The sequence below is a fragment of the Macrotis lagotis genome, chromosome 2 (assembly GCF_037893015.1).
Source record: "Macrotis lagotis isolate mMagLag1 chromosome 2, bilby.v1.9.chrom.fasta, whole genome shotgun sequence".
Classification (NCBI taxonomy): Eukaryota; Metazoa; Chordata; class Mammalia; order Peramelemorphia; family Peramelidae; genus Macrotis; species Macrotis lagotis.
Genome location: NC_133659.1, coordinates 124589351 through 124616324, shown reverse-complemented (window position 1 = coordinate 124616324; position 26974 = coordinate 124589351). Strand labels below are relative to the sequence as shown.

At 36.9% G+C, this 26974-nt stretch overlaps 1 protein-coding gene across 1 annotated transcript in view; it reads right to left on the bottom strand.

Moving 5' to 3' along the window:
• Positions 1-6153: 6153 nt before the first annotated feature.
• Positions 6154-26974, bottom strand: part of LOC141513164 (mitochondrial amidoxime-reducing component 1-like) — a 43010-nt gene continuing 22189 nt past the window's right edge. Inside the window, exons 5-7 of the mRNA XM_074222715.1 lie at positions 22994-23055; positions 22840-22911; positions 6154-9340 (exon numbers count right to left, since the gene is read on the bottom strand). Coding sequence (XP_074078816.1) covers positions 9208-9340; positions 22840-22911; positions 22994-23055 — 267 coding nt within the window. The 3' untranslated portion in view covers positions 6154-9207. The remainder of the gene's footprint in view (positions 9341-22839; positions 22912-22993; positions 23056-26974) is intronic.

Here is a 26974-nt window from a genome sequence, read left to right as displayed (position 1 = left end):
GAGGATTAAATGGGATAACTCATATCAAAGCATTCCTTAACACCCTTACATCTAGCTGTATATGTTAAATGACACCTATAATCACACAGCTTTTAAGTGTCAGAGGTGGGATTAAACCCATGTCTCTTCTGACTAAATTCAGGGTTCTTTCTACTTTATCATTCTATTTCACTTATATTGCTATTAATATCCCATTAGATTGTAAGCTCCCTGAGGTCAGTGACTGTCTTTTCTCTCTTTTTGTATTTCCAGAACTTACCATAGTTCACAGCACAAGGCAGACATTTAAAAAAATGTTTAATGTTTAATCAAGTACAGTTTTATAGGTTGGGGGGGGGAATAGGAGGGAGGTATCTTCAGTTGTCCTGACCTCTATCTTATCACTGGACCCAAATGTCTCCATAGGAGAAAGTGAGGCTAATGATTTTGCACAGCCCTCCCTCACATATCCAATTCACTTACATGTTATGGCACTACCTTCCTGATATCACGGTCCTCTTTGAGAAGGAAGAAGAAGCAACAACATGGGCAAGTTTGAAAGAGAATTTCATGAACTGGATGAACCTAGCAATCTGAAAGAGTGAGCATAACTTCATGGGCAGTTGTTTGTATACTGGTAAAATCTTGGTCATTTAATGCTATCCAGCATTCACCTAAATTATTTCATAATAAACCTTTTCATGTATTATTTCTAGGTCAAGTTTTACCTGGGAGTGGGAAGGAATAAGGAAAGGACCTAGAATCATGACCTTTAACTATCACTAGTGTGATACAGGAAAAAGAGGGATAAATTTAGAATCAGAGGACCTTGGTTGAAATCTGTGCTCTGCCACCCATTGCCTAGGTAAGACTTTTAACCCATTTATGATTTAGTTCCTTTCTCTATAATCTCCAAGTACTTTCATAACTCTAATCTAAAAATATCAATAATTCTTACCAATTCTGACCATTATTCCCTATCCTTGAATAAAAAAAGAGAAAGATGAAGAGATGGGTAAGCAAAGTTATATAGGAAAGAAAAAAGAAGAAGCTAAGGAAAGATGGGCCCTCTGAATTAGAGGGAGAAAAGAAAGCAAACCAAAATAGAAAAGAAAGAGGGAGAATCTGGGTGGTACCTTGCACATAGTAGAAACTCAAATATTTGCTAAATAAACAAAAGAATATGGTTATAATTTTACCTCATCCCCAGACCCATTTATGGGTTTAATTTTGTGATTATCTGTAATATCTCTAAATTTGTTTCTTCCCTATTATTATATCAACTCTGTTGGAGAAGATTCGTGAGACACAAGGAAGATCTGGAAATTTTCAATGACCTAATGCTGGCCCATGGTCTAATTGTTGGTTTTTGTTCCCCCCCCCCCCCACTCCTTAATGCTTCAATAAGTATTTGCAGAACAAAAAATCCTCAAAAAGTTTAAAATTAGAAAGTGAGAAGAGGGGAAAGTTCAGACTAGGCTTGCTTTGTTAACTTTCTTTTTTTAAAACTCTCACTCTGAATGTCATTAGAGCTATTTCTCTAACATTCTTCATGTTTTGCAGACTTGCTTCTGGGCATATATTTTTCCCCTTTCCACAATTCTTGGCCATCCTTCATATGTACTTGTGTTACAGTTGTTTTTTATAATTTTTTCAAAGGAGTCTTGTAAAAAAATAAATTTTGTTATTCTGAATTTGACAAACACAAAGAAGCATAGACTTTTCCAAATACAAAAAGAAAAAGAGGACCAAAGATGAAACATAATGAATTTATGAAACATAATATATTCATTACATAATAAATTCAATATATTCATTCCAAAGCAGTCCTAATTATCTATATCTCCTTCTGAATTTCTTCCTATTTTTTCTGTGGATTTTCAAAAATAATATTTTTAAACTTTAATAATTAATTATTAAATTTTACACTAAATTTAAAAGTAAAAAAGCATCCATTTCTATTTTAATTGGTGACTTTCCCCCTTTTAATTTTGAAAGGTTTCTTTTGGGTTTTTTTTGCAAGGCAATGAGGTTAAGTGACTTGCCCAAGGTCACACAGCTAAGAATTATTAAGTGTCTGAGGTCAGTCAGGTCCTCCTGACTCCAGGGTCAATGCTCTAACTACCCCTAATTTTGAAAGTTTGAAAAGTTCTTTTTTACTTTTGGCTCCCCCCTCACAATTCTTCCTTCCTAAATTAAAAAAAAAAATTCTTTCAAAAGGGGTTTTTATTTTTCTAGACCTTCTGAAGAAAGAAAGCTACAAGGATCTTTTTGTCCTTGATGAAACTATTACAGCCCTTATATTGTGAAGATGATAAGGATTCTTGTGAAAAGATTTTATTTGATATCCTGAATTAGCTGGATCATTTGGGACTATGTTCTCTGAAGTGAAAAGAAGTTACATGCAGTTACAATGAATGTTTGAGATAGCTCTGTTGTGACCTTCTCACAGATAACATAACATAAACATGTTTTAATATTTGTTAAAGACTATAATTTCAATTAAAAAATCCTTCCTACTACAGAAACTTTATCATCTTTAAAATCAAAATTTATAACATCTTTCCAAATGACACAAGGAAGCTAGGCAGTACAGTGGATAGAACATTAAACTTGGAGTCAGGAAATCCTAAATTTAAATGTTGACTCAAATGCTTATTAACTGTGTGACCTAGGGCAAGTCACTTAACATCTGTCTGCCTCAGTTTCCTTTCCTACAAATAGAGATAATAATAGAATCTACCTCCCAGGGCTGTTGTAAGGGGGGGGGTTGATTTAATAGTTGTAAAAATATGTAACAAATTTTAAAATGCTAATAAAAAGAATGTTCCATTTATACTGATAATTTCATCAAACATAAACTTAAGGACATCATTAAATAATGCTGCATATCTACCCTACTTATCAAGCAAAGAGCTTCTCCTGCTCTTCATTTGCCAGTGAGACTCTGATACCTCCATAAATGTTATGCTTCCTTCCACTACTCATTAAACTATTGTGTTATATAGAAATTTTAGGGCCTATACAACATTAGCTGCTTTCACTTGACATTTTAAACAAGTTTTCGAACAAGTATTTTGAGGACCTGCCACACACACACACACACACACACACACACACACACACACACACACACACACACACATTTATCACACTGACTATACTGTCAAGCTGGGTTGATCTGTTGATTAGTTTTGATTTGTTCCCCCCCTTCTACTTTATATTATTTGCTACTGGCTTTCTGGATAGGGAAGAGAGGAAGATTATAGTTAAAATATAGGCAAAAGGAATATTGATTTAGAACCTGAAGGGATCTTAGAGGTCCCTTAGACAAACTCCCTCATTTGATAGATGAAGAAACTGAGGCCCAGGCAGATGATGACAAGGTAAAAGTAGCAGAACCAGGATTTGAAACTTCATTCCCTGTCCCCAAAGTCAGTTCTCCTATTGCACTAAGCCATTTCATCTTGGTAAAATAAAAGATAGCAATAAAATGAATGTTTTAAAAAGAAATTTCACATATATCATCTAGAATGCTTTCCACAACATAGCCTTATAAATAGTTTTCATGTGTCATTTGATTCTTCATGCTTTTTATAAGTCTGTAATCAAACATTATCCTTGGCCTGACTACCTCCACCTTCTCATAGTTTTTTGCCCATGTTTGTCTTTGGCACATTTCTTTTTGCTTCCAGTTGTATATATTTTCTCTTATTCGTCCAGTGGTATGCTGATTTATAGTTAATGGAGATGGGAGGAAGTATAATATTCCCTCTGGGTTTACTCCCTGCTTTTTCCTCCTTCTCTTCCTCCCTTCCTCCTCCCACATTTCTTGCCATCATTTTGCTCCCACCACAACAGCCTTTAGTAAAGACAAAAAGGGTCTGCCTTCTCAAGGAACTCTTGATCCTAGAAGGTCCAGAAAGTTGATACCATCAGTGGTAGACTTCCCAATTCCTAAGTGTTGGCCATGAGGAGATAAGAAGAATTTGTTCTAACTAAGCCATGAAGACAGCTGAAGCTGGCATAGTATTTAGAGCTTGATCAGGCATTAAATACACCAAGAACAGCCACTGCATCTTGAAATATAACCAGTTGTCTTGACTTTTGTCTTGTCACTGGACATTGATGACTCAGGAAGAAAGACTGAGGCTAATTGCCTTACTTAAATCCAATTCACTGGTAAATGAGACTTCACCCCCAATGTCACTGGTCCTCTTTGGAAAGGAAGGATGGACAACAACACAGCCCATAAAATATGACTGATTCTTTTCAATAAATCAAAATATCTCCTTTGTGATATCATGGGCTTTAATCTAATGATCAAATCACCAAATACCTTCCAAATTAAGGACTTGTTTGTATTTACTTTACATCTTTGATTCAGGTCTGGGCCTACAGTGTTAAATTGGGGCTTCCCCATCCTTACACTAGACACATACCTCTCTAGGAAGGAGCCTGAACCCTAGCAGCTGTTTATATGCCAATTGCCACACTTGTCTAAGTACCCCTAAAATCTTTCTCAAAATTTGTTACCCACCTCTTTTCACATCTCAATTTGTGAGGCTTCCTGTAGAACATGGGAATGGTAAGAATATCTCTTTAAAGACTGCTCCCTCTTTAGTTAAAAGAGCAAAATCAATTATTTCAGTAGGTTTCATCTCATATTCAGTCATAAAACCAGGAGTCTGGGGTAACATCATCTCAGACTCTTCTTTTTCAACATTTCAATTATAGATCTGTTGTTGACTGACAAGACTAGTGTATGGAGCAACCACAGGAAAGAAAGGCCAAGGAGGTGGTGAATGGTTTGGTTTGGTTTGTTGTGTTAATCTATTGCCTGCTTTAAGGACATCTAAGGAATCTCTTTGTCACATATTACTGATGCTATATTTCAATTAGAATTGGAGGAGTTGGAGGGGAGAATGGAGCAAATGACATATAAACACAGCCTCTGACATTAAGCAAGTGATTAGACATGAAAAATAAATGTGTTATGGTTTTAAACAGTCAAGGGCTAAAAAAAAAAAACATTGGTAGGAATTCTTAGACTCTAGGGCTGACCGGAGAATCATTCTTCACTTAGAATCTACATATGAGTGTCAAGGGAAGGAGACTTATAGAACAATATGTTATTGTAGAGAACTAAGGTCCCTAGCTTTGCAGATCCAGAGCAACAAGAAATATAAAAAAGGACATGGGGCATGATGATTTCTAAAGTTCCTCCCAGCATAGGGATAGTGGAGGGAAGGTGCTATTAGGGTATGGCTATAAAATCTTTGCCCCCAGGTCAGAATTTAAAGGTTATTGGCAGTGTTTTTATTCTTCTAATGAAGAAAGGGAGGTGAATCTTATGGCAAGATGGAACTGTAGTAAGATGATGTCACAAAATTCTCAAGAGTTTTTTGGAAGCAGGCTCCCACTAGGAATTGTGAAAGTGGCTCAGAGCCTCTGACTCACTTTCAGGGGGTCTCTAGTCAGGAGAAGAGAATGTGGAGGCCCCAGCTGCAAAAACAAAGGTCTAGCCAGATTTCAGATGGGGAGACACACACCAGTGGAATGCTCATTGTAGTCCTTGCCTATGACAACCTGTCTTTTTAGGGATGATAATGATGGGGTAAGGGAAGGGAAGCAGGAATCATAGACTAGCTACCTTGTCTCCTCCCCAAGCATTTCCTACTCAAAGGGCTGAAGGCAGACACAGATCCCTCTGAGGGAGGCTTGGAATAGATGAAGGAGGCTAATGTGTACCACAGAAGTTCTGAGGGTGTTCTGTGACCTTGGATTAATCACTTCCCTATGGAGTATGTCAGTTCCCTTCTCTGAAAAACAAAGGGGGGAGCCCTCGAGTCAGGAGTACCTGGGTTCAAATCCAGTCTCAGACACTTAATAATTACTTAACTCTGTGGCCTTGGGCAAGCCACTTAACCCCATTTGCCTTACAAAAAAAAAAAAAAGAAAAGAAAAACAAAGGGAAGGTGGCATGGTGTAACAGGTAGAATACTGAACTTAGAGTAAGGAAAACCTGCATTTGAATCCTTCCCTCTCACTTACCATACATATCATTCTGTATCAAGTGATTTAACATCTTTTATTCTCAATTTCCTCATCTGTAGAACTAAGAGATTGGAATAGATGACTTCTGATGACCTTTGAGTTCTAAATCTATGATCCTATGTTTCTAAGGAGTTGGACTAAATGATCAAATTGTTATTTATCATTTAAAATAATTATAGGTATAAATATTGTCATGATACTTTGAGGATTTGGGGAGAGAGATTTTGTTTCAAATTCTCTTTTAGCCCCCTCCTCAGAAGCATCTGTGAGTTTTCTTTAGGGGTTACTGCTTTACTCCATTCCTCCATAATCGAGCTCCTTAGAGATCAAGTGTGAAAACAAAAACAAACCAATAAACAAAAAACCTGACCTTAGCAACCTCTTTATCAAGAATAATTAGTTAAAATGGAATTCTATCAGATACTATGCTTCTTCCCTCCAGGATGGTTCTTTGACACTTTTGTTCTTCCATTTCCATTGAGTAGTATTTGCCCCCTCCTTCCAACTGAAGACAGCTTTCATACCAATGACTATAGGACAAAATTCAAATCTATGCCTTTGCCATCCAGCCCTAATGTCAAGGATCCAGAATAACAAAATTCAATCAAAACTGTCACTTTGATATTGATTGGTTGGCATAGAGTTATTACTACTTCCCTACCTTCTGTGATTCAATAAATATATCCACTCAGACAATAGGTTTTTTTATGACATGGCCTTATAGGAGTAGAAAATATTAATTTTGACTTCACTACATCCTGTGAAGTGACAGAGGATCATAAATGATTTCTCATACATTCAGTACTGTTCCTTGAGAACAGCTTTGAACTAGCCCTTGTGATCTTGTTTGAAATAAATACTTTCTCCTCTATTTGCCTGGAAGTAGAAGTTTGTATCCTTTCCACTTCTATATACATGTATACATAGACACATTATTCATATAGAATATGAAACTGAGTTCCCATAATTAGTTCTAATTTTGAAATCAAGATTGATACTGACATCAGTGTCATAGGCTAATTTTATCCTAGCATAGTGTCCAGCCCACAGCAGCTATTTAATTAAAAGAGTAACTAATTAATTGAATTCATTTACTAATTAATTGAATTAAATTCAAATAATTGAATCAGATTTTTTATTTAAACTGTCCATTAAGTTCTTTTCAGGAATTGGAGGGAGGAGGAGAAAGAAGGGAGAAGTTTTTAACAATGAAAGTCAAATTCATTTATTTGTGTTTTTAAAACATTTAAAAAATTTAATCCAGTTCCTGCTACAAAGAGATAAAATGAGGTATATAGGAGAGGAAATTCAAATGAAATTCTCCTGCTTTCATCATATTTAAAAATTTTAATTCAATCAGTATAAAAGTATGTATTTCTATTTATAAACAACATAACGGGTCTCTTCTTGCTTCCTTTAAAAATTTCATTGCTTATTTTTAAATCATATTACCACATTTCTATTTCTGTTCCACAGTCTCCAGAGCTCTTCAATACTAAATTTTTAACATTGCAGATCTGGTGACAAGACCTCCCACAGCTACACAACTGGTGGACTTAAGAAAAGAGTCTGTGGAATTTGGTTTCAGAATATCTATGCATTTATGACATCAGTTTAGATCAATTTTAGCAGGTTAGATAGAAATTCAACATGTCCACAGCAGGTAGCAGTCTAAAGAAAGCTCTTAAGTTGTCTTTCCCCATTTTTTCCAATTCTCCAAAGACAGAATGACCAAAATCACATGGGAACTGCCTTCTTGTGCCTTTGACATCCGGAGCTCAGCTGCCATTCCCAATTCACTATTTATCAAGTCCTGATCTCAGGACATTTTCATTTCTCTAAGCACTGACCAAACAAGTGACACAACTTAAAAGGAGTTAAAGATTTAAAATTAAATACATCTAAACACAATGGATAACTTCTTCTGAACTTTAGGATAATTTGAGAGCTGGTGATTTTTATCTGATTGTCATGCTGTCACATTGTCATCTAGTTCAGAGATGGCATCTAAATCTTAACCAACTCTATCTAAGAAGCCAATGCCAGGCCCATATAAGGACAATAAATTTGTATCTTTACAAAAGCTCCAGATGATAGAATGAGATGATAATAATAATAATAATAATAGTAATAAAACAGTTACATGGCAACTTAGTTTCCAAAGTGTTTTACATTCATTTGAGCCTCACAACAACACCATGTGGTAGATAGTATAGACATTATTATCCCCATTTTACAATTGGGAAACTGAGACTCAGAAAATTTCATGGACTTACCCATGATCACAGGTAAATATCAGGGACAGGACATGAACTCAGGTTTTCCTGAGTATAAGTCCACTACTCTATTATTTCACTTTGACTTTCTAAAGGCAGTAAGGAAGAATTTCAGTGTCTCTTTGGGATTGATTTAATTGTTACTCAACTCTTCCCAAATAGGGATTTAAATCAGGTGATACAGTGGGTAGAGGGCTGCATCAGGAGTCAGGAAAACTCATCTTCCTGAATTCAAATCTGACTTTAGACACTATCCATGTGAGCCCAGGTAAGTCACTTAACCCCATTTGCCTCAATTTCCTCATCTGGAAAATGAACTGGAGAAGGAAAGAGTGAACCATTACATTATCTTTGCCAAGAAAACCCCAGATGAAGCCATGAAGAGTTGTTCATGACTGAACAGCAACAAATAACCCTCTAAAGTATTTTCTGTCCTCCTTTTCACCATGCTACCTTTTCTCTTTCCTTTTTCTCTTTCTCCATGGTGATACTGTTTTGGGGTTGTGTTTTTTTTTGTGTGTGTGTGAGAGCAGAGCAAAGAAAAGATTACAATATCTCATTCTCCTCTTCTCACCACAAAGCCCTGAGAGAGAGAGCTATTCCTTTCCATTACCTATCCTCATCCACCCACCCCAATACTCCCACTTAAAATGAGAATTATCAGAAGCCTGTCTTATCACTTAAGTGACTCTCAAAAGTTCTAGCAGCATCAAAAAGATTTCATTTCTTCTCTTGGTGCTCTGGGGTATTGGAAGTCACAAGAAAGCCTAAGAGAACAAAAATTTAGGACACAAATCAGAAGAAATTATAAGTATATTCATTGCCAAAAATCTTCTTAAAGGGGGTTATTTCCCAGTAAATATACAAAAGAGATCTGCCACATAAGGAGATGAAACTACTGTCTCTGGTCCAGAAGGTACACAGGGTCTCCCACTTTGATTGTTCCTGGATCTTCCAGGACATAATATTGTCCAAAGAGAGGTGCCTTGCCATACACCTTTTGGTCAGAGGGATCACATTTCCTATAACTGCAAAGAAAAAAGGACCATTATGAATCATGGGTGAAGTAGAAGCAGGTTACCAAATAGCAACTATTTTCTTCCTACTTATGTTAATAAAAAAAAAAAAGCAGAATAGTGAGTCCTCTCTCAGGTACCCTCTTTTGCTGCTGTTGTTCCCTTCTTTGGTCATTGATAAATTAAATTCTCAACGTGTCACCATATCTCTCTTTACTCCCAACCTCACATTCTCCCAAATTCCCTATTTCTTTCTGCTAATTTTCCAGTTTCTGTTAATGGTGCCATCATTCTCCAGGTTACCAAATTACCTAGCCTTGAAAACATTTTTTTAGTCTTCTTTTTTGTCACCCTCCATTTTCAGGAAGTCACCAGATCTCCTTCAAAATATCTCTCAGTTTAGTTTTTTTAGTTTTTTTCTTCCTTTTAGTTTTGTGCCAACATTTCAGAACAGATTCTTTATCTTCTATCCAGACCACTGTAACAACTTTTTATCTGGTTTCCAAGAACTCATCTTTTCCTCACCACCACTCCCTTTCTCCTCTACTCCATTCTTTACAATAGATTAATATTTCAAAAGCATTCATCCTGCCTACCAGATTCATTTTCCTATCATAATTCTTTAGTCAAGTCATTGTCCTGATCAATTCAATTTGGCCAAAATTTATTAAGTTGGTCTTATGTGATCCTTAAATGTCATATTAATATGTCTTTTAAATGATATAAATATCATCCTCTTAGTCTTGTTGACTTCCATTAGACTATTTCCTTCTTATTGATTGCCTTAGGACCTGTGTAGAAAATTAATAAAGAAATGAACCAGTGAGAGGGAGTAGTGGTTGTTTTGATTGCTGTCTAAAGTAGTTCACCACACCCCACACATGAACATTGTTATCTCCAACCCTATTGTACACATACTGTTGCAATGTCTAAATGTATTGTGTTTTGTTTATATTTTTGATAGTGAAGGAAGCAGTCTATCAAATTATATTCCTTGTTGTGTTGCATTTATTGTTAATGTGAATTTATGTTCACAGAATGTTTGCTGGAGACTTAAACCCTGACTGTGAGTAGAAATGTTACACCAGCCTCAGTAACCCTTTCTGCAGAAACTATGGATTTTATTACTATGTCTTTAAGAGGCAAGAGATATATAATTTAAACACAAAAGGTGATATCATAAGCAAATTAAGAGAGCAAGGAATTGTTTACCTGTCCGCTCTATGGAGAAGGGATGAATTAATGACCAGACAAGATATAAAAATTGGGATAATTTTGATTATATAAAATTTTAAAAGTTTGGCACAACAAAACCAGTGGAATCAAGATTACAAGGAAAGCAGAAGGCTTGGAAATACTTTTTACAGTGTCTCTGATATATCAAGGCCTAATTTCTCAAATATATAGAGAATAGTCAATCTTTTAAGAATGTAAGACATTGAGGCAGCTAGGTGGCAAAGTGGATAGAGTACAGTCCTGGAGTCAAGAGGACCTGGAGTTCAAATCCAACCTCAGACACTTAATACTCACTTAGCTGTGTGACCTTGGGCAAGTCACTTAACCCCACTGTCTTACAAAAACAAACAAAAAAGAATATGTCATTGTTCACCAGGTAATTTCCAGATGAAGAAATCAAAGCTATCTATAGTCATATGAAGAAATGGTCAAAATCACCATTGATTAGAGAAAAGCTAGTTAAAATAACTCCCATCTATCAGATCGGGCTAACATGACAAAACAGGAAAATGACAAATGTTGTAGAAGATATGAGAAAATTGGGTCACTAATGCACTGTTGGTGGAGTCATAAACTAATTCAACCATTCTGGAGAACAATTTGGAACTATCCCCAAAGGGTAATCAAATTGTGCATATCCTTTAATCCAGGTCTATATTACAAGGAGATCATAAAAGGAGGGGGGGACTTACATATACAAAAATATTTATAGCAACTCTTTTTGTGGTAGCAAAGAACTGAAAATTGAGGGAGTGCTCCTCTGAGAGGATTTTTTTTTTAGGTTTTTGCAAGGCAAACGGGGTTAAGTGGCTTGCTCAAGGCCACATAGCTAGGTAATTATTAAGTGTCTGAGACCGGATTTGAACCCAGGTACTCCTGACTCCAGGGCTGGTGCTTTATCCACTACACCACCTAGCCGCCCCTTTCTGAGAGGATTTAAGAAAAACTTGGACTCACATGTACTGATGCAAAGTGAAGTGAGCAGAACCAAGAGAATATTACACACAGCAATCTTGTGTGATGATCAATGATTAACATAGCTCTTCTCAACAATACAATGATAGAAGACAAGTCCAAAAGATTCATGATGGAAAGCTTTCTTATATTGATACTCCCCCAATTTTTCTTCCCTATTGGACTGTAAGCTACTTAAGTACAGAAACAGTGAAGTAAAACATTAGAGAGACCTAAATTGGAGAATAAGAATGAGAGAGCTCCAAAAGAAAAGATATAGCAAGAGAAAGGCAACAAAATATAAGAAAAGAGACAGAGTCAGGTATACAAAGATGGAAAGAAAGAAAGAGAAAGACAGATGGATTGACAAAGAGAGATAGAGACAAAGAGAGAAAGAAGCAGTAAGGGGGGGAGGAAGTGTAAGAAACAGGAAGAGTAAGATTATTTCCTTTAATATTCACTCCAACTCAAGCCACATCCACTTTCTTAAAGGAAATTATTTCTATATGCCAAATAACTCTAGCTCATAGAGGTTGTGTCAATAAACCAAAACATTCAAACTCTGTGATTTGAACCTTTAAGATAGAGATAAGGGAGAGGGGCAGCTAGGTGGCATAGTGGATAGAGCACCAGACCTGGAGTCAGGAGGACCTGAGTTCAAATCTGACCTCAAACACTTAATAATTGTCTAGTTGTATGACTCTGGGCAAGTCACTTAACCCCATTGCCTTAAATAAGTAATTGTTTTAAATGAAGGAGAATAGGGAAAGGGAATGAAAGGAGGTAGGAGTGTTGCAGCAACTTTTTCTTTATTTTTGTCTTCAAATCTAAAAATTTTAATTAATACACTGACTAAATATACCCCAAAGCTACCTTATGTGAATAAATTCCATATGCCATGAGCAATTAAATTAGCCTATCTAATCTGTTTCATGATAATATCACAGTCTAACAAAATATTTCTGCTATGATCTTGAACAGTCTGTGGGGCCTGGGGGTCTCTTTAGATATGCCTCACCTGTCAGTAGGATGACTATGCAAGGATATTCTGGGCATCTGTCACTTTGATGCCTAGCCCAAAGGTAGAGCTCCTCTTCTTTAAAAGTTAGTTTTTTGGGGGGGAGCCAAGATGGCAGCATGAAGGTAGAATTTCCTGGGAACTCCTTCCCCCCCAAACTCCAAAAGCCAACAAATGATGACTCTAGCCAAAATGTAGAGAGGCAGAACCCACAGAAAGACTGAGTGATACATTTTCCCAGTCCAAGATAACTTAAAATTTCCATGGGAAAGTTCTGTTTCACCAGGACCAGGGGTTGGGAAAAAATCAGTGGCTGCAGCACAGTCAGTCCAGCCCAACCCAGAGATCACTGGCAACAACTTGAGGGGGCAGGGAGAGAACTCTGCTACACCAGAATGAGTGTGGATTGAGGAGCACCAGCCACAGAACCTGCAGCAAGAATCTGGAGAAAGCAACCTGCACCCCCAGAGATGGTAAGGGAAATCTGCAGAGATTCCTCTGCTCTCCCTTAGGGTAGGACTCTGCTGCTAGCCTACACTCAATCCAGGTGGCAGTTTGGGCTTCCATACTAAGTAACCAAGCTGGATCCCTCCTTATAGCTCCAGGGCAGAGGGAAGTACAGGTCCATCTATATATCAAAGCACAGGCAAGAGAGCATAAGACCTTGGAGGAAAAAGGTCCCAGTGGGGTGTCCCCCCCAAAAAAAACCCAAACCCTTGGAATTGCTGTCTTGGGCTAAGGAAATGAGTAAACAATAGAAAAAGAAGAATCTAACCATAGAGAATTACTTTAGTCCCATGGAAGATCAAAACACATAATCAGATGATGACAAAATCAAAGCTTCCACATCCAAAACCTCCAAGAGAAATAGAAAATGGGGTCAGACTATGGATGAGCTCAAAAAAACTTTGAAAAGCAATTAAGGAAGATGGAGGAAAAATTGGGAGGAGAAATGAGAGCAATACAGAAAAATCATGAAAATGAAATCAACAGCTTTATACCAAAAAATACTGAAGGAAATAATATATTAAAAACCAGTTTAGGCCTAATGGAAAAAAGCAAAACAAAAAGCAAATGAGGGGAAGAATGCTTTAAAAAGCAGAATTGGCCAGCTGGAAAAGAAGATAAAACTGCTCTCTGAAGAAAATAACTCCTTCAAATGTAGGATGGAATTAAAGGAAGCTGTTGACTTTGCAAGAAATAAGGTAGAAATAAAACTCTTCCAAAAAAGCCAAAAATTAGAAGAAAATGGGAAATATCTCATGGAACAAACAACTAATCTCAAAAACAGATCCAGAAGAAATAATTTAAAAATTATTGAGCTATCTGAAAGCCATGATCAGCAGAAGAGCCTAGACTTTATTTTTCAAGAAATAATACAGCAAAATTGCCCTGAGATCCTAGAAGCAAAGGGTAAAATAGAAATTGAAAGAATTCACTGGTCACCTCCTGAAAGAGATCCCAAAAGAAAAACTTCCTGGAATATTATAGCCAAATTCTAAAACTCCCAAATCAAAGAGAAAATTCTAAAATCTGCCAGAAACAAACAATTCAACTATCAAGGCTCCATAGTCAGGATTACATAAGATCTGCCAGCATCTACTTTAAGGGCTCATAGGGATTGAGATATGATATTCTGAAGGCAAAATATCTTGGTTTACAACCAAGAATCAACTATCCAGCAAAACTGAACATCCTCTTTCAGGGGAAAAGATGGACATTCAATGAAACAGGGTACTTTCAAACTTTCCTATTGAAACAACCAGAGCTGAACAGAAAGTTTGATCTCCAAGTACAAGACTCTGGTGAACCATAGAGGGGGTGAAAGAGAAGGACTAACTATGAGGAACTTAATGATATTGAACTGTTTCTATTCCTGCATGGGAAGAAGATATTGATAACTCATGAGAACTTTCTCATTTATAAGAGCTGTTAGAAAGAGCATATATAGACAGGACACAAGAAGGAGTGGAATATAATGGCATAATATAGTAAAAAAGACAAAGTCAATGGGTGATAAAGGAAGGTACTAGGAGGAAGGGAAAGGAGATGAAGAACAAGCTAAGAAATTTCACATAAGAGTCAAGAAAAAGCTTTTTTAATGGAGTGGAAAGGGGGAAGGCAAGGGGGGGGGGGAATGAGTGAGCCTTCATTCTTATCAGAGATGGCTCAGAAAGGAAATAACATACACGCTTAATAGGGTGAGGAAATCTATCTTACCCTAGAGAAAAATGAGAAGAAAGGGATGGGATAAGGGGGGAATGGAGGGAGGGGGAGGAATAGGTGATAAAAGAGAGGGAAGATTGAGGGAGAGGGTACTCAGATTCAACAATTTTGGAAAGGGCCAGGATGAAAGGAGAGAGAGAGATAATAGAATAAATGAGAGTGGGGAGGAATAGAGTGGAGGGAAATACAGCTAGTAATAGCAACTGTGGGAAAAATATTGAAGCAACTTCTCTGGTGGACTTATGATAAAGAAAGCAACTCACTCCAGAGACAGAGCCATTGGAATCTGAACACAGGCTGAGGTACATTTTTTTCTCTCTATTCTTGAGGTTTCTCATCTTCTTGGGGGGGATGGTTATGTTTTCTCTTGTGTTTCCTCTTATAAGACATTCAATTTACATCAGCGTATAGCATGGAAACAATGTAAAGACTATCAGACAGACTTCTGTGGGGGAGGAGAGGGAAGGGAAGGTGGGGGAAAATTGTAAAATTCAAAACCTTACAAAAATGATAGGTAGATACTACTATTGTATATAATTGGAAAACAAATAAAATGTCAAATAAAGCAAAAATAGAGCTAATTAAAACAAAAACAAAACAAAACAAAAAAGAAACCAGGAGGGATGGGAATTCAGGGAAGCCTGGAAGGATTTGCATGAACTGATGCTGAGAGAGATATGAGCAGAACCAGAAGAACATTGTATACCCAACAGCAACATGGGGGTGATGATCAACCTTAATGGACTTTCTCATTCCATCAGTGCAACAACCAGGGACAATTTTGGGGTATCTGCAATGGAGAATACCATCTGTACCCAGAAAATTTGAACAAAGACCAAAAACTATTACCTTTAATTTTTAAAAAACATTATCTTATTATGTAAAAAAAAAGGTTAAGTACAGATTACATATGCATTTTTACCAATTTTTGTATTCCCATCTCCTGGCACAGTGTCTAGTGCATAATAAACACTTAACAAATTAAAAAAGAGAGAGAATACAGACATTTGGACCTGAAGGCCTGAGTCCAGGTTGACCTTGGGCCACTTCTTTATATACCTCACTGATAGGTTTCTGTAAGTTTGTCCCCATTCTTCCCCCACCAAACCTACCACATGCATTGGTGGAAGAGTATAACCCAGGTTTATGGGTGTAGTTACATTTTGTTTATTCTTGCTTTTATCTTCTATTTAATAAATGTTGTTTTGATTATTTAAAAAAAAAAGTTCAGTTTTAGGATTATCATAATAGCCACTTCCTGCAGGTTTGGGGATCATTGGTTCTCCTTACTAAAGATTAAAAAAAGAGCCTAAGACTAGCAGTTAAGAGACTCAAGTTCTAATCTTAACATTTCTACTTATGCGAGTAACCAGAAAAATCACTTCATTAGCTAGGTGGTAGAGCATTGGACCTGAAGACAGGCTGAGTTCAAACCCTGCTTCAGACACTTTCTAACTATATAATCCTGGGTAAGTCACTTCACCACTGTTTCCCTCAGATTCTACATCTATAAAATGGAAATAATAATAACCCTTACTTCCCAGGGTTGAATGAGGATCAAATGAGATATTTGTAAACCTCAAAACACTAAGTAAATGTTCACTACTCTTTTAGTTTTTACATTTGTGGTTTGAGGAGAGTATCCTTCCTGGATATTTCCAGGAATTGCTGATAAATGGTCAGAGCCCTGTTCCTTAGATAATCCCTCTAGTCTCACACTATTGACTGGTCACAAATGAACAAGTCAGCAACTTCTCTCCAAGTCTCTATCATTTACACAGTCCCTTCTAAGAACTTGGTGGAGAATACTGGCTAGAAAATAGCATAAATTTTAAATTTATAAAGTTTAATGACTATTATGGAAATAGGTTAAACACAATTATACATGTACAACCTATATCAGCTTGTTTGCTACCATAGGGAGGAGAGAGAAAGAGAGAAGAGAAGTGGTAGAAAAATATGGAACTCAAAAACTTGCAAAAGGATGAATGTTGAAATCTATCTTTACATGTAATTAGAAAAATAAAATAAAAGCTTTGTTTAAAAAAATAAAATAATGTTTAGTTTCTTAGAATTTCCACTTCTCCCTGCTCATTCATTGCCAAATAGTCAATCTGTACATACAGCCCAAACTCTCATGTCTCCCACCAATCCACAACCTCTCGTATGCTGTATCTCATGTTTTTAGACTGGTTCTGGAATTTCATTGGTTATAGGAGTTTAGTCAGAAAACTCTCTTTCCCAATGCAGATCAATAAATATTATGTAACTTATAGTCACAGAAAGTATTCTGAATAGCAATGAAAATTTCTCTTCCTGCTCCTCCACATCTCCAGGAAGAACCATTAAATGCTCCTTAGAGCTCTCAGTTATGGCCATAGTTAAGGATTAGTGCTGGGGGAAAGGAAGTTGAGTTTGGAGAAACACATGATGAGAAAAACTGAAGTTCGGTGATGGGGAAGCACTACTCAGCTGACCTGCTCCCCCATTGATACCAGCTAAATAGTCTTAGCATTCTCTGCCACAACTCCCACAGAAGAAGTAGGTTGGGGAGCAAAGAAGGATGGATTGGGAGTTAAAGCATCTCAGTTCAAAACCTGATTCTATTCCTGCCTGTGTGACCTTGAGTAAGTCATATATCCTTCTGAGTCCTCAGTTTTCTCATATATAAAAATGAGAGCTTAGGCTAGATGGTCTCTAAAGTTCCTTCTAGTTCGAAGTCTATGAACCTGTGGGTTTAGAGATCAGCTTCACTGAATTGAGGAAGGAGCTGAAAGTCAACCTATTATGTGCTGGTGTTTGCTTTCTCCAGATCTTCCTATCATCTTCAGTGATTTTGCTCCCCACACAGTCACTCAGTTCCCCTAATCCAATTTTAGCCACACTGATCATTTTTAGGGGCAAAGTAGATAAAAGTGCTGGTTCTGGAGTCAGGATGACTCCACTGTTCAAAGCTGCCCTCAAAAACTTAGTAGCTGTGTGACCTGGGGCAAATCACTTCACCCTGTTTGCCTCAGTTTCCTCATCTGTAAAATGAACTGACAAACCACTTCAGTTTACCAAGAAAATTTCAAATGAGGTCACAAAAATTGAACATAATTGAAAAAAAATTCAATAACACTTCTTTTAGGATTATAGAATTTTACTCCATCATTCTAAATTACATATTGTTTTCACTTACATTCTCCCATTATCTTCATAGCACATCTTGTAGTAGATAGAGCAAGTAATGTTAATATCTTCATATAGGGGAGGAAATGAAGTCTCAGGGAGATTTTTGCTTGTCCAAGGTAACAAGCTAGAATTTAGCTAGGTCTTCTGACTCAGGATTCACTATTCGTTCCACTATGTGACAAACCAGCAAAGTCTTACTTGGTCTAGCCATATAAGTATGTGGGAGAATATTTCTAAGATCATTCATTCCTTCAACATACATCTATTAAATGCTTACTGTAAGCACTCCACTGTGGTTTGTGTGTCATTGATCCCTTTATACCTGCTGGTTCATAAATCCAACATCATCTAGTCTTTGTTGTGCTGCTGTCATCTTACAACTTACACCTTTTTTTTTTTTAGTTTTTTTGCAAGACAATTGGGTTAAGTGGCTTGCCCAAGGCCACACAGCTAGGTAATTATTATTCAGTGTCTGAGTCCGGATTTGAACTCAGGTCCTCCTGACTCTAGAGCCAGTGCTCTATCCACTGAGCCACCTAGCTGCCCCCTCCCTTATACCTTTTCATCTAGCATCTTACAACAGTTAGGTAATTCCCTCACAATCAAAGAGATAGTATAAAGGGGCAGCTAGGTAGCATAGTGGATAAAGCACCGGCCTTGGAGTCAGGAGTACCTGGGTTCAAATCCAGTCTCAGACACTTAATAATTACTTAACTCTGTGGCCTTGGGCAAGCCATTTAACCCCATTTGCCTTGCAAAAAAAGAGGAGATAGTGTAGCCTAGTGGAAAGTTCCCTTACCTTAGAGTTAGGTAACACTTGAGTTCCTCTCTCTCCTCTAATGTTTACTAGCTGGGTGACTGGGCGAGTTGTTAAACCCCAATCCATCTATTTCCCCATCTATAAAATGGGAATGATTGTATCTCTATGCCCCATGACAAGGTGACCAAAAAGCAAGTGTGTGTCCATAAAGTACTTTGCAAATCTAAAATCCCAGTAAAATCAGTTAGTCATTATTATTTCTTGAATTCTTAATGCTTTGTCCCACAAGACAAAACCCCAATTCCTGTTGTCAACCAGAGAAGCTAGAGAGTTCAGATAGGAGGTTCCATAGGTATCATTTCCTAAATAACTCAGACACAAAAGGCTGAAGTGCCTGGCTCCCTGCTGTAAAAACAGCAGAGCTATTTTCTGACTCTTAATGTTGACTTAACTTCTCCATAATTTATGAGAGCCTACAGGGCCCTTTTCCTTCCCAATTTATGACCACTTGTCTTAGGGGAGTATATAAATTACACTTATGACAATTTAAATCTCAGTACGAGATAAGAGAGAGACACCTAGGTTGACTGTGCTGTCTCACAGAGCATTAGCGGCAATTAGGCCCAGATTGTTGGGATATACGAACACTTGTAACAGATCAGCAGAAGGGCATCAGCTCCAGGTTGAACATTCTTATTGTGTTTATCTTACCTGGAGTCAATTATCCTCTCACAAATGGAGGAAAGACAGAAAATACATTAATATTAATAATTGCATGGAGGGCTCTGGGAGCCATAGAGGTATTAGCATCAAAATGAACTTTTCTCACTCCATTGGTAAAGGTGACTGTTTTAAAGTCCAAAACCATACAGCATCTTGAGAGGAGGTAGCATTTAAATGGAACAACAGCAACTTCCCAGAGTGACTTGGATGCATCCCAGAAGCAGGAAAATTTTTTTTTATGTTTTTATGTTTAAAGGTGTCTAACTGCTTAGACCTTTTAGGAGACTGACATAACAAAGACAATTAGGTAGTACAATAGGTAAAGAATGTCAGGCCTGAAATCAGGAAGATACTTACTAGCTGTTTGACCTTGGGAAAATCACTTAACCTCTGTTTGTCTCAGGTTCCTCATCTATAAAATGAGAATAATAGTGTCTACCTCTAAGGTTATTGTGGAAATCAAATGAGATAATAATTGTAAAGTACTTAACACAATGCCTAGTACATAGTAAATGTTATAGAAATGTTAGCAATGGTAGTCATAGTAGTAGTGGTAGTAGTAGTAGTAGTAGTAGTAGTAGTAGTAGTAGTAGTAGTTTGTCTTTTATTTTTGAAGAGGACCAATGACATCACAGAGTGAGATTTCAGTCAGTTTCACAAAGTTCTCAGCTTCACCCCCTTTTCCAGAGTCATCCAAGTCTAGTGGCAGAATAAAAGTCAAGATGACTGGAGATAACCCAAGATGCAGTGACTAACCTTGGCAGCTAGGTAGCACAAGAATAGCATGTAGCACAGGCAAATCACTTCACTCTCTTTGCCCCAGTTTCCTGATCTATAAAATGAGCTGGAGAAGGAAATGGTAAAACCGCTCCAGCATCTCTGCCAAGAAGACCCAAAAAGGGGCCATAAGAAGTCAGGTAGAATTGAATAGCAATTACTAGAAGTGGCAGCAGTAGAAATAGTAGCAGAGGTAGTAGTAGTAGCAGCAGCAGCAGGAATAGCAGCTACAGCATTAGCAGAAGTTATAGTAGTAGCAGTAGTATAAAGTAGAATTAAAAACTAGTTTGGAGTCAGAGGTTCTGGGTTTGAATCATAGTTCTGCCACAGGAGATCTGTGTCCTAGGGCAAATCAGTATACCTCTTTTAGTGATAGAGTTGGAAAGACTTGAATTTTAGTAGCAATTTGAGTTTTTGCAACACTCATTAGTTTCCTACAAATGCTACTCTGCATACTGTTCAAATGGAACTGTCTGGATGCTGTTTTGTTATGACAGACAATTTCAGAAGGCTCCTTGAAATAATACTTTAAGCTTTCAGGACAGCTCGATTGAAAGGAGAGAGCAGAGTGGATCAAATTAAGCTAAATACCTATCTAGCATTCTTTTTTTCTGCTTTAAGGTTTACAAAGCATTTTAATCTCATTTAATTCTCACAACAACCTAGAAAGGAAGATATCCTTATTATCCCCATTTTACAGATGAGAAAACCATGGCAAACAGGGACTTGCCCAGGGTCACACAGCTATTGTGTCTAAAGTCAGATCTAAACAAGGAAAGAACAGCCTTCTTGACTCCAGACCTGGCACTGTGCCACCCAGCAGCTTCCTCTCTAAATTAAAGATGTATAGAATTTAGAACTAGAAGGTACCTTAGATATTATTACCTAAATCACTCTATCTCATTTTGAAGATGACAAAAATGAACCCCAAGAGGCTAAATGATTTGCCCAAGAATGCAGTTCTTGAGAGAAGTAAGATTCTAACTGGATTCCTTGACTCCAAATCCAGATGCTTATAATGTGACTCTTTTTGGTATATGAAAGGCAAGAAGGCCACAGAAGGAAATGTCCTGGGAACTAAGGGGGAAATAAAGAAATATAAGCCACAATTCCCTCCTTCAAAGAATTTATAGTTTATGTGAGATCATGATGAAGTTCATAAAGAATTAAGAAAGACAGAGTTCAAGAACTCGATCACAAGATACTAGAAGATACTCTGTCCTTAATTATTTGCCAAATAAAGTAGGAGAAAACAAATTGCCACAGAAGTTTAGAGGATGGTCAGAGATGGTTTTGAGCTGAGTCATCCAAGACTGTGACTGTTAGTCTTAGACCCTGAAAATCCCTCTGCTAGGCAAACACCCAAAGAGTGTCAAAGACAGAAAGTTCCTATAACTTTAGCACTTGCACCGGGCTGATATGTGCTCCTATCTCTTATTCTTCCCTTGGCCCTAAGGAGTTTGAAGGATTAAACAGTAATACTTGGATGAAGTTTGGTTCTCCATCAACCAAAAGAGCTCAATGGGGAGAAGTCTTTTCAAAACATACACTTCAAAGTAAGTCACTTAGGCAAAAGACTGTGTGCACAGAAATTTTTTCTTACTTCCATTAGGCGTAGTGGAGAGTATATGATGGTACTTATGTTAATCCCTACTATTGGAGGAGGTTGAGGCCAAGCTACCATAGGGCAAATGACTTGCCTCAATAAATGTACAATTGGAGCAGCTAGATGGCGCAGTGGATAAAGCACCAGCCCTGTAGTCAGGAGTTCCTGGGTTAAATCCGGTCTCAGACACTTAATAATTACCTAGCTGTGTGGCCTTGGGCAAGCCACTTAACCCCATTTGCCTTGCAAAAAACCTAAAATAAATAAATAAATCTACAATTAATCTCAATAAATCTAGCAACAATTTGGTCAGCTTCTTGGAGAGGAAGAGGTTAGAAGAAGGAAGAGGAGAAAGGGAAGGGGAGGGTATGAAGGGAAGGGCATACCTTTGGAAAGTCACCTCACTTCTCTGAGTGTCAGATTCATCTTAAAAATGAAGATGTAGGGGCGGCTAGGTAGCGCAGTGGATAGAGCACCAGCCCTGGAGTCAGGAGTACCTGAGTTCAAATCCTGCCTCAGACACTGAGTAATAATTACCTAGCTGTGTGGCCTTGGGCAAACCACTTAACCCCATTTGCCTTGCAAAAACCTTTAAAAAAATTAAAAAATTAAAAATGAAGATGTAAGGCCTAGATAAATTTTGAAGTCCCTTTCATCACTAAATCTGTGATTCCCATGAACACTATTTGGGGTCTAAAGACTTGGGCTTAAATCGGCTTATCTACTGTGTGTGTGTGTGTGTTTTGACTTCACTTGACTTCATTAAGATAATGAACCTAAAGATTTTTGTAAACCATAATATGATATATAAAAGTCAGTTATTATTATTATTATCACCATCATTCACCTCTTTAGATGTAAATTTTCTCAGCTAAAACAGCAAGGATTACCCAATTAGTCTCTACTTTCAATAGATGTTCAATATGTTCAAGATGTTCAATAGACATTCAAACTTTAAATACTGTGATGCAGTATTAGGCAATATCTGTCCTGGCTATGCAAATCTAAGCATCAGATGATTTTCTGTTCCAACATACCTCCTTAAGGTTTCCAGGGGTTCCTTCCTGCTCATAATGCCAGTGTCTGGATCTACAGTTGTTAAAATGCAACTAAATAAAATAAAGCAAACATTAGATTATAGCTGGAAATAAGTGATAATGATTATTTCTTCCAATGATGCATAGTACTCACCGGCCACAAGCCATTATCCTTTTCATTTCCACATCACCAATGAGGATTTCATTCCAAGAATCCTAGAAAATAGGTAAAATTCACTTTAGGCCATCATTCCCAAAGTAATTGTCTTGAACACCCAGTATAAAAATAGTATCTAACTTATTTAGCACAAAGACACAATAAGGATATGATGCTTACACCAACTACAACTTATCTCTATATAATACTTTATAATTACAAAGCATTTTCATAGACAATACCTTCATTTGATCCATGAAATAACTAGACAGATGCAAATATTATCCCCCTTTTGTAGATGAGAAAATTGAGGCTTAAAAGGGTAAGAGATTTGCTCCTGATCATAGAGATAGTAAGCAGAGAATTCAAGACTTAGATCCAGGGTTTCTGATTCTTAATTCATTCTTTCAAGTATGACCAAGCTGTTTTTTTTTTGGGGGGGGGGGTTGAATACATCAATAGTATTTTTCTTCCAGCCCAATCTTTATTGAGTACCACTTGACCCTACCTGACTGGAATGTTCTCTTCCTCCTTTTAATTCACCTCCTGTAAGTCTAAAGCCTGGCTCAAGACTCACCTCCTTCAAACTGGTTATGGTCAAATGAGATATTTGTTAAGTGATTAACATAGTAACTGATATATAGCAATGCTTGCTTCCTATGTGATCTTTGGCAATTCATTAACTTTCTCTGGGTCTCAATTTCCTCTTCTTAGACTAAATGATCTTACAAAGTCCCTTTCAGCTCCAATAATCTAAGAAATAATGAACCTATTTTATTGATGAGAGCATCCCACCAATTAATACTGATTATACTGCTACCTTCTCATTCTTCATGATTCTCCCAAATTCTCTATAGAGTGCTCTGCTAAAAAAGATGTCCTTGTTGTTTCCGTTTCTTGTGGACACTCATGACTGACCATCTATTGTCAATATTCTCCTGATAGGACTAACCCACCTCCTTATGTGGTCATGTCTTCCATAAAGTTTTTGAATGCTTTTCTCATGCACACATTATCACAGACATCATGTCTTGTGTATATTTATTCATTCAAGGAAGTCTTATAATTCAAAACAATTTAAACCAGCAAATATTTCTTGGGCATTTGTTATTGAAGGAATTGTCCTAAGAACTAAGGGAGTTATAAAGAAATATAAACCACAATTCCCTCCTTCAAAGAGTTTACAGTCTATATGATAAAGTTAAGAAAGACAAACAGTTCAAGATCTCAATCACAAGACACTCAAAGAAACTCTGTCCTTAATTATTTGTCAAATGAAGTAGGGGAAACAAATTGCCAAAGAAGTTTAGAGAAGGATGGTCAGAGATGGCTTTGAGCTCTGCCATCAAAGATTGTTAGGCTTGAACCCTGAGAATCCCTCTACTAGGCAAACACCCCAAGAAGATAAAGACAGAAAGTTCCTATAAAAATGATAACCTATTAATTGCAGTATTTTGTGGTAATAAAGTACTAGAAAAAATTAGATGTCCATGAACTGGGAAACAGTTGAACAAATTTTGCTTCACAAATTTAATAGAATATTAAAAGAAATGACATAATGAAGAATTCAAAGAAAGTCAGACCTATAAGAACTGATAAAGAAAGAAAAAGAGAAGAGGCAGGAAAACAATATATTCAATGACTACATTGGTGTAAATGGAAAGAATGCTAAAATGAAATTGAAAACTATACAATTATAATGGTAAAATCTGAGTTCCTCCTCCTATTCTAGATATTATGGGTGTGGAATCTTACATACAATGTCAGACATAATCCATGTGTTCAATAGTTTTAGTGAACTGCTATCACTTTTTAAAAATTTTTTGATACAAGGGATAGCTCACTAGGAAAAAGGGAAGAATGGGGAGAAAAGGAGAAAGAAGAAATTACATATAATATACTTTGCAAATATACTATATAAATGCTAACTATTATTATAAAGTTCAAACAGAAGGCTTCAAAAAACAGTTAAAAGAAAGATAGATATAATATGAACAACCTGAAAAATAAGGAAGTTAGAGGACATTCTACTAGAAATAAACTAAATATGTTTAACAGAAATAAAGGACAACAATACACTGCAAAGGCCAATGAATGCTGAATGCATACAGTGTTATAGAGAGGGCTCCAGAGGTAGAATGGCAGGGCCTGAAGTTAAGAAGATTCATCTTCCAGAGTTCAAATCTGGCCACAAATAACTTTCTTAGTTGTGGGACATTAAGCAAATCACTTAATTCTGTTTTCCTCAGTTTACTTATCTGCAAAATGAGCAGGGGAAGGAAATGGCAAACTTCGCCAGTATCTTTGCCAGAAGAACTCCAAATGGGTTCACAAGTTTGATGCAACTGAAACAAGAGAACATCAGATATGATGGGTGCATTCTACAAGGTATTTAAACGTTCACCTTGGGTATTTGACTTCCTCTAGATCCATCCTTTATCAGTTTGAAGTCATAGCTTACCCTACCATGAGACAGAATACTTTCTCAAAATAAGGCCTCAATTGAACTAAAATGCAGTATTGGAAAAAAATCAGGAAAATTGTTCTCTTCACTGACTTCTTATACCAATCAAATAATTATTTAGCAAAGACCTGTTATTTACAGGATTTTATCACATAGGGGCAATGTGGTCACAAAAAGAACCTGAAGGCTGCAAGCAAGAATCCAAAAATATCAGTCGTATAGAGACTGGGTTTATGATTTTATTCATATAGGGAATACCTATAAATACAGGAGGAAATTCTATCAATTCAAGTAATTTTTTTCTTTTCAACTTACTGTATGGAGGATTGTCTAAAACACTTTATGAACTAGTCTGGGGACATAGAGAGTATATATCTCACAGGCAAGACTTGAACTGAGTTTTCTTGGCTCCAAGGTCAACTTTCAAGCCACCATACTACTCTCCTTCGATAAAATTATTGGATAATGAATTTAGAGCTGAAAAAAGTCTTCTTACCCTTTATTTTATCAATGAGGAAACTGAGGTCAAAAAAAGTTAAGTGACTTGTCCAAGGTCCTCAATTTTTTTCCTTTATTCCAAGGTCTCTTTATTCATTCATATATGCACTCATTCCCTCAATAAATATTTACTTAAAGTTAACTATGCCTGCAGTTTTCTTGGTTAAAGATATTACTTGCCTTCAAGATTTCTGTACTCATGAATCACCCTATCCAAGGAAACTTGAGTGATCCTCAGAACGACAGGCCCATGATGATATGTCCTGAATGTTACATAATCAGAAGAAAATATGATTTCTAATTCAAGGAGAGACTTTGATTGAGGAAAATTCACAGGAAAAAAAAGAGATGAGTGAGAAGGAAGACCTGGACTTTGAATGGCAGATGGAAGAGCTCCCCAGAGTTATAGGTAGATCAGTGGTAAAAACCAATACTCCTACATGTTCTTAGCACCTACACCCCCCCACCTGCTATTATAAAATTTCTCAGCTGAGATAGTAATATACCGATTTCATTTTGTTACCTAATTCCAAAAATCTCGTTAATCTTGAGTAGTCTATCAATTTGGATATCTAGGGCACCTAAGTGGCATAGTCAATAAAACCTGAGTTCAAATTTGACCTCAGACTTTTACTAGCTATGTGACCCTGAGCAAGTCGCCTAACCCTGTTTCCCTCAATTTCCTCAGCTGTAAAATGATCTGGAGGATGAAATGGCAAGTAATTCTAATATCCTTGCCAGGAAAGCCTCAAATGGGTCACAAAGAGTCAGACATGACTGAAACAACTGAAGAACAAAAGTCTATTGCTCAGATAAATCTGCAATGCTTCCCTTCATTTCTGTTTTATTGTTTGCTATGATGAATGGGGTTTTTTTCTATTATCTGCAATTATCTTTTCTGTAATAAGCATCATTTCTATTAAAAGCATCCTGTCTGGAATAGGACTACTTCCCACTCAGAGCAACCAAATAATACCCAAAGCATCATATCACTAGATTAAAAACATGTTTACTAG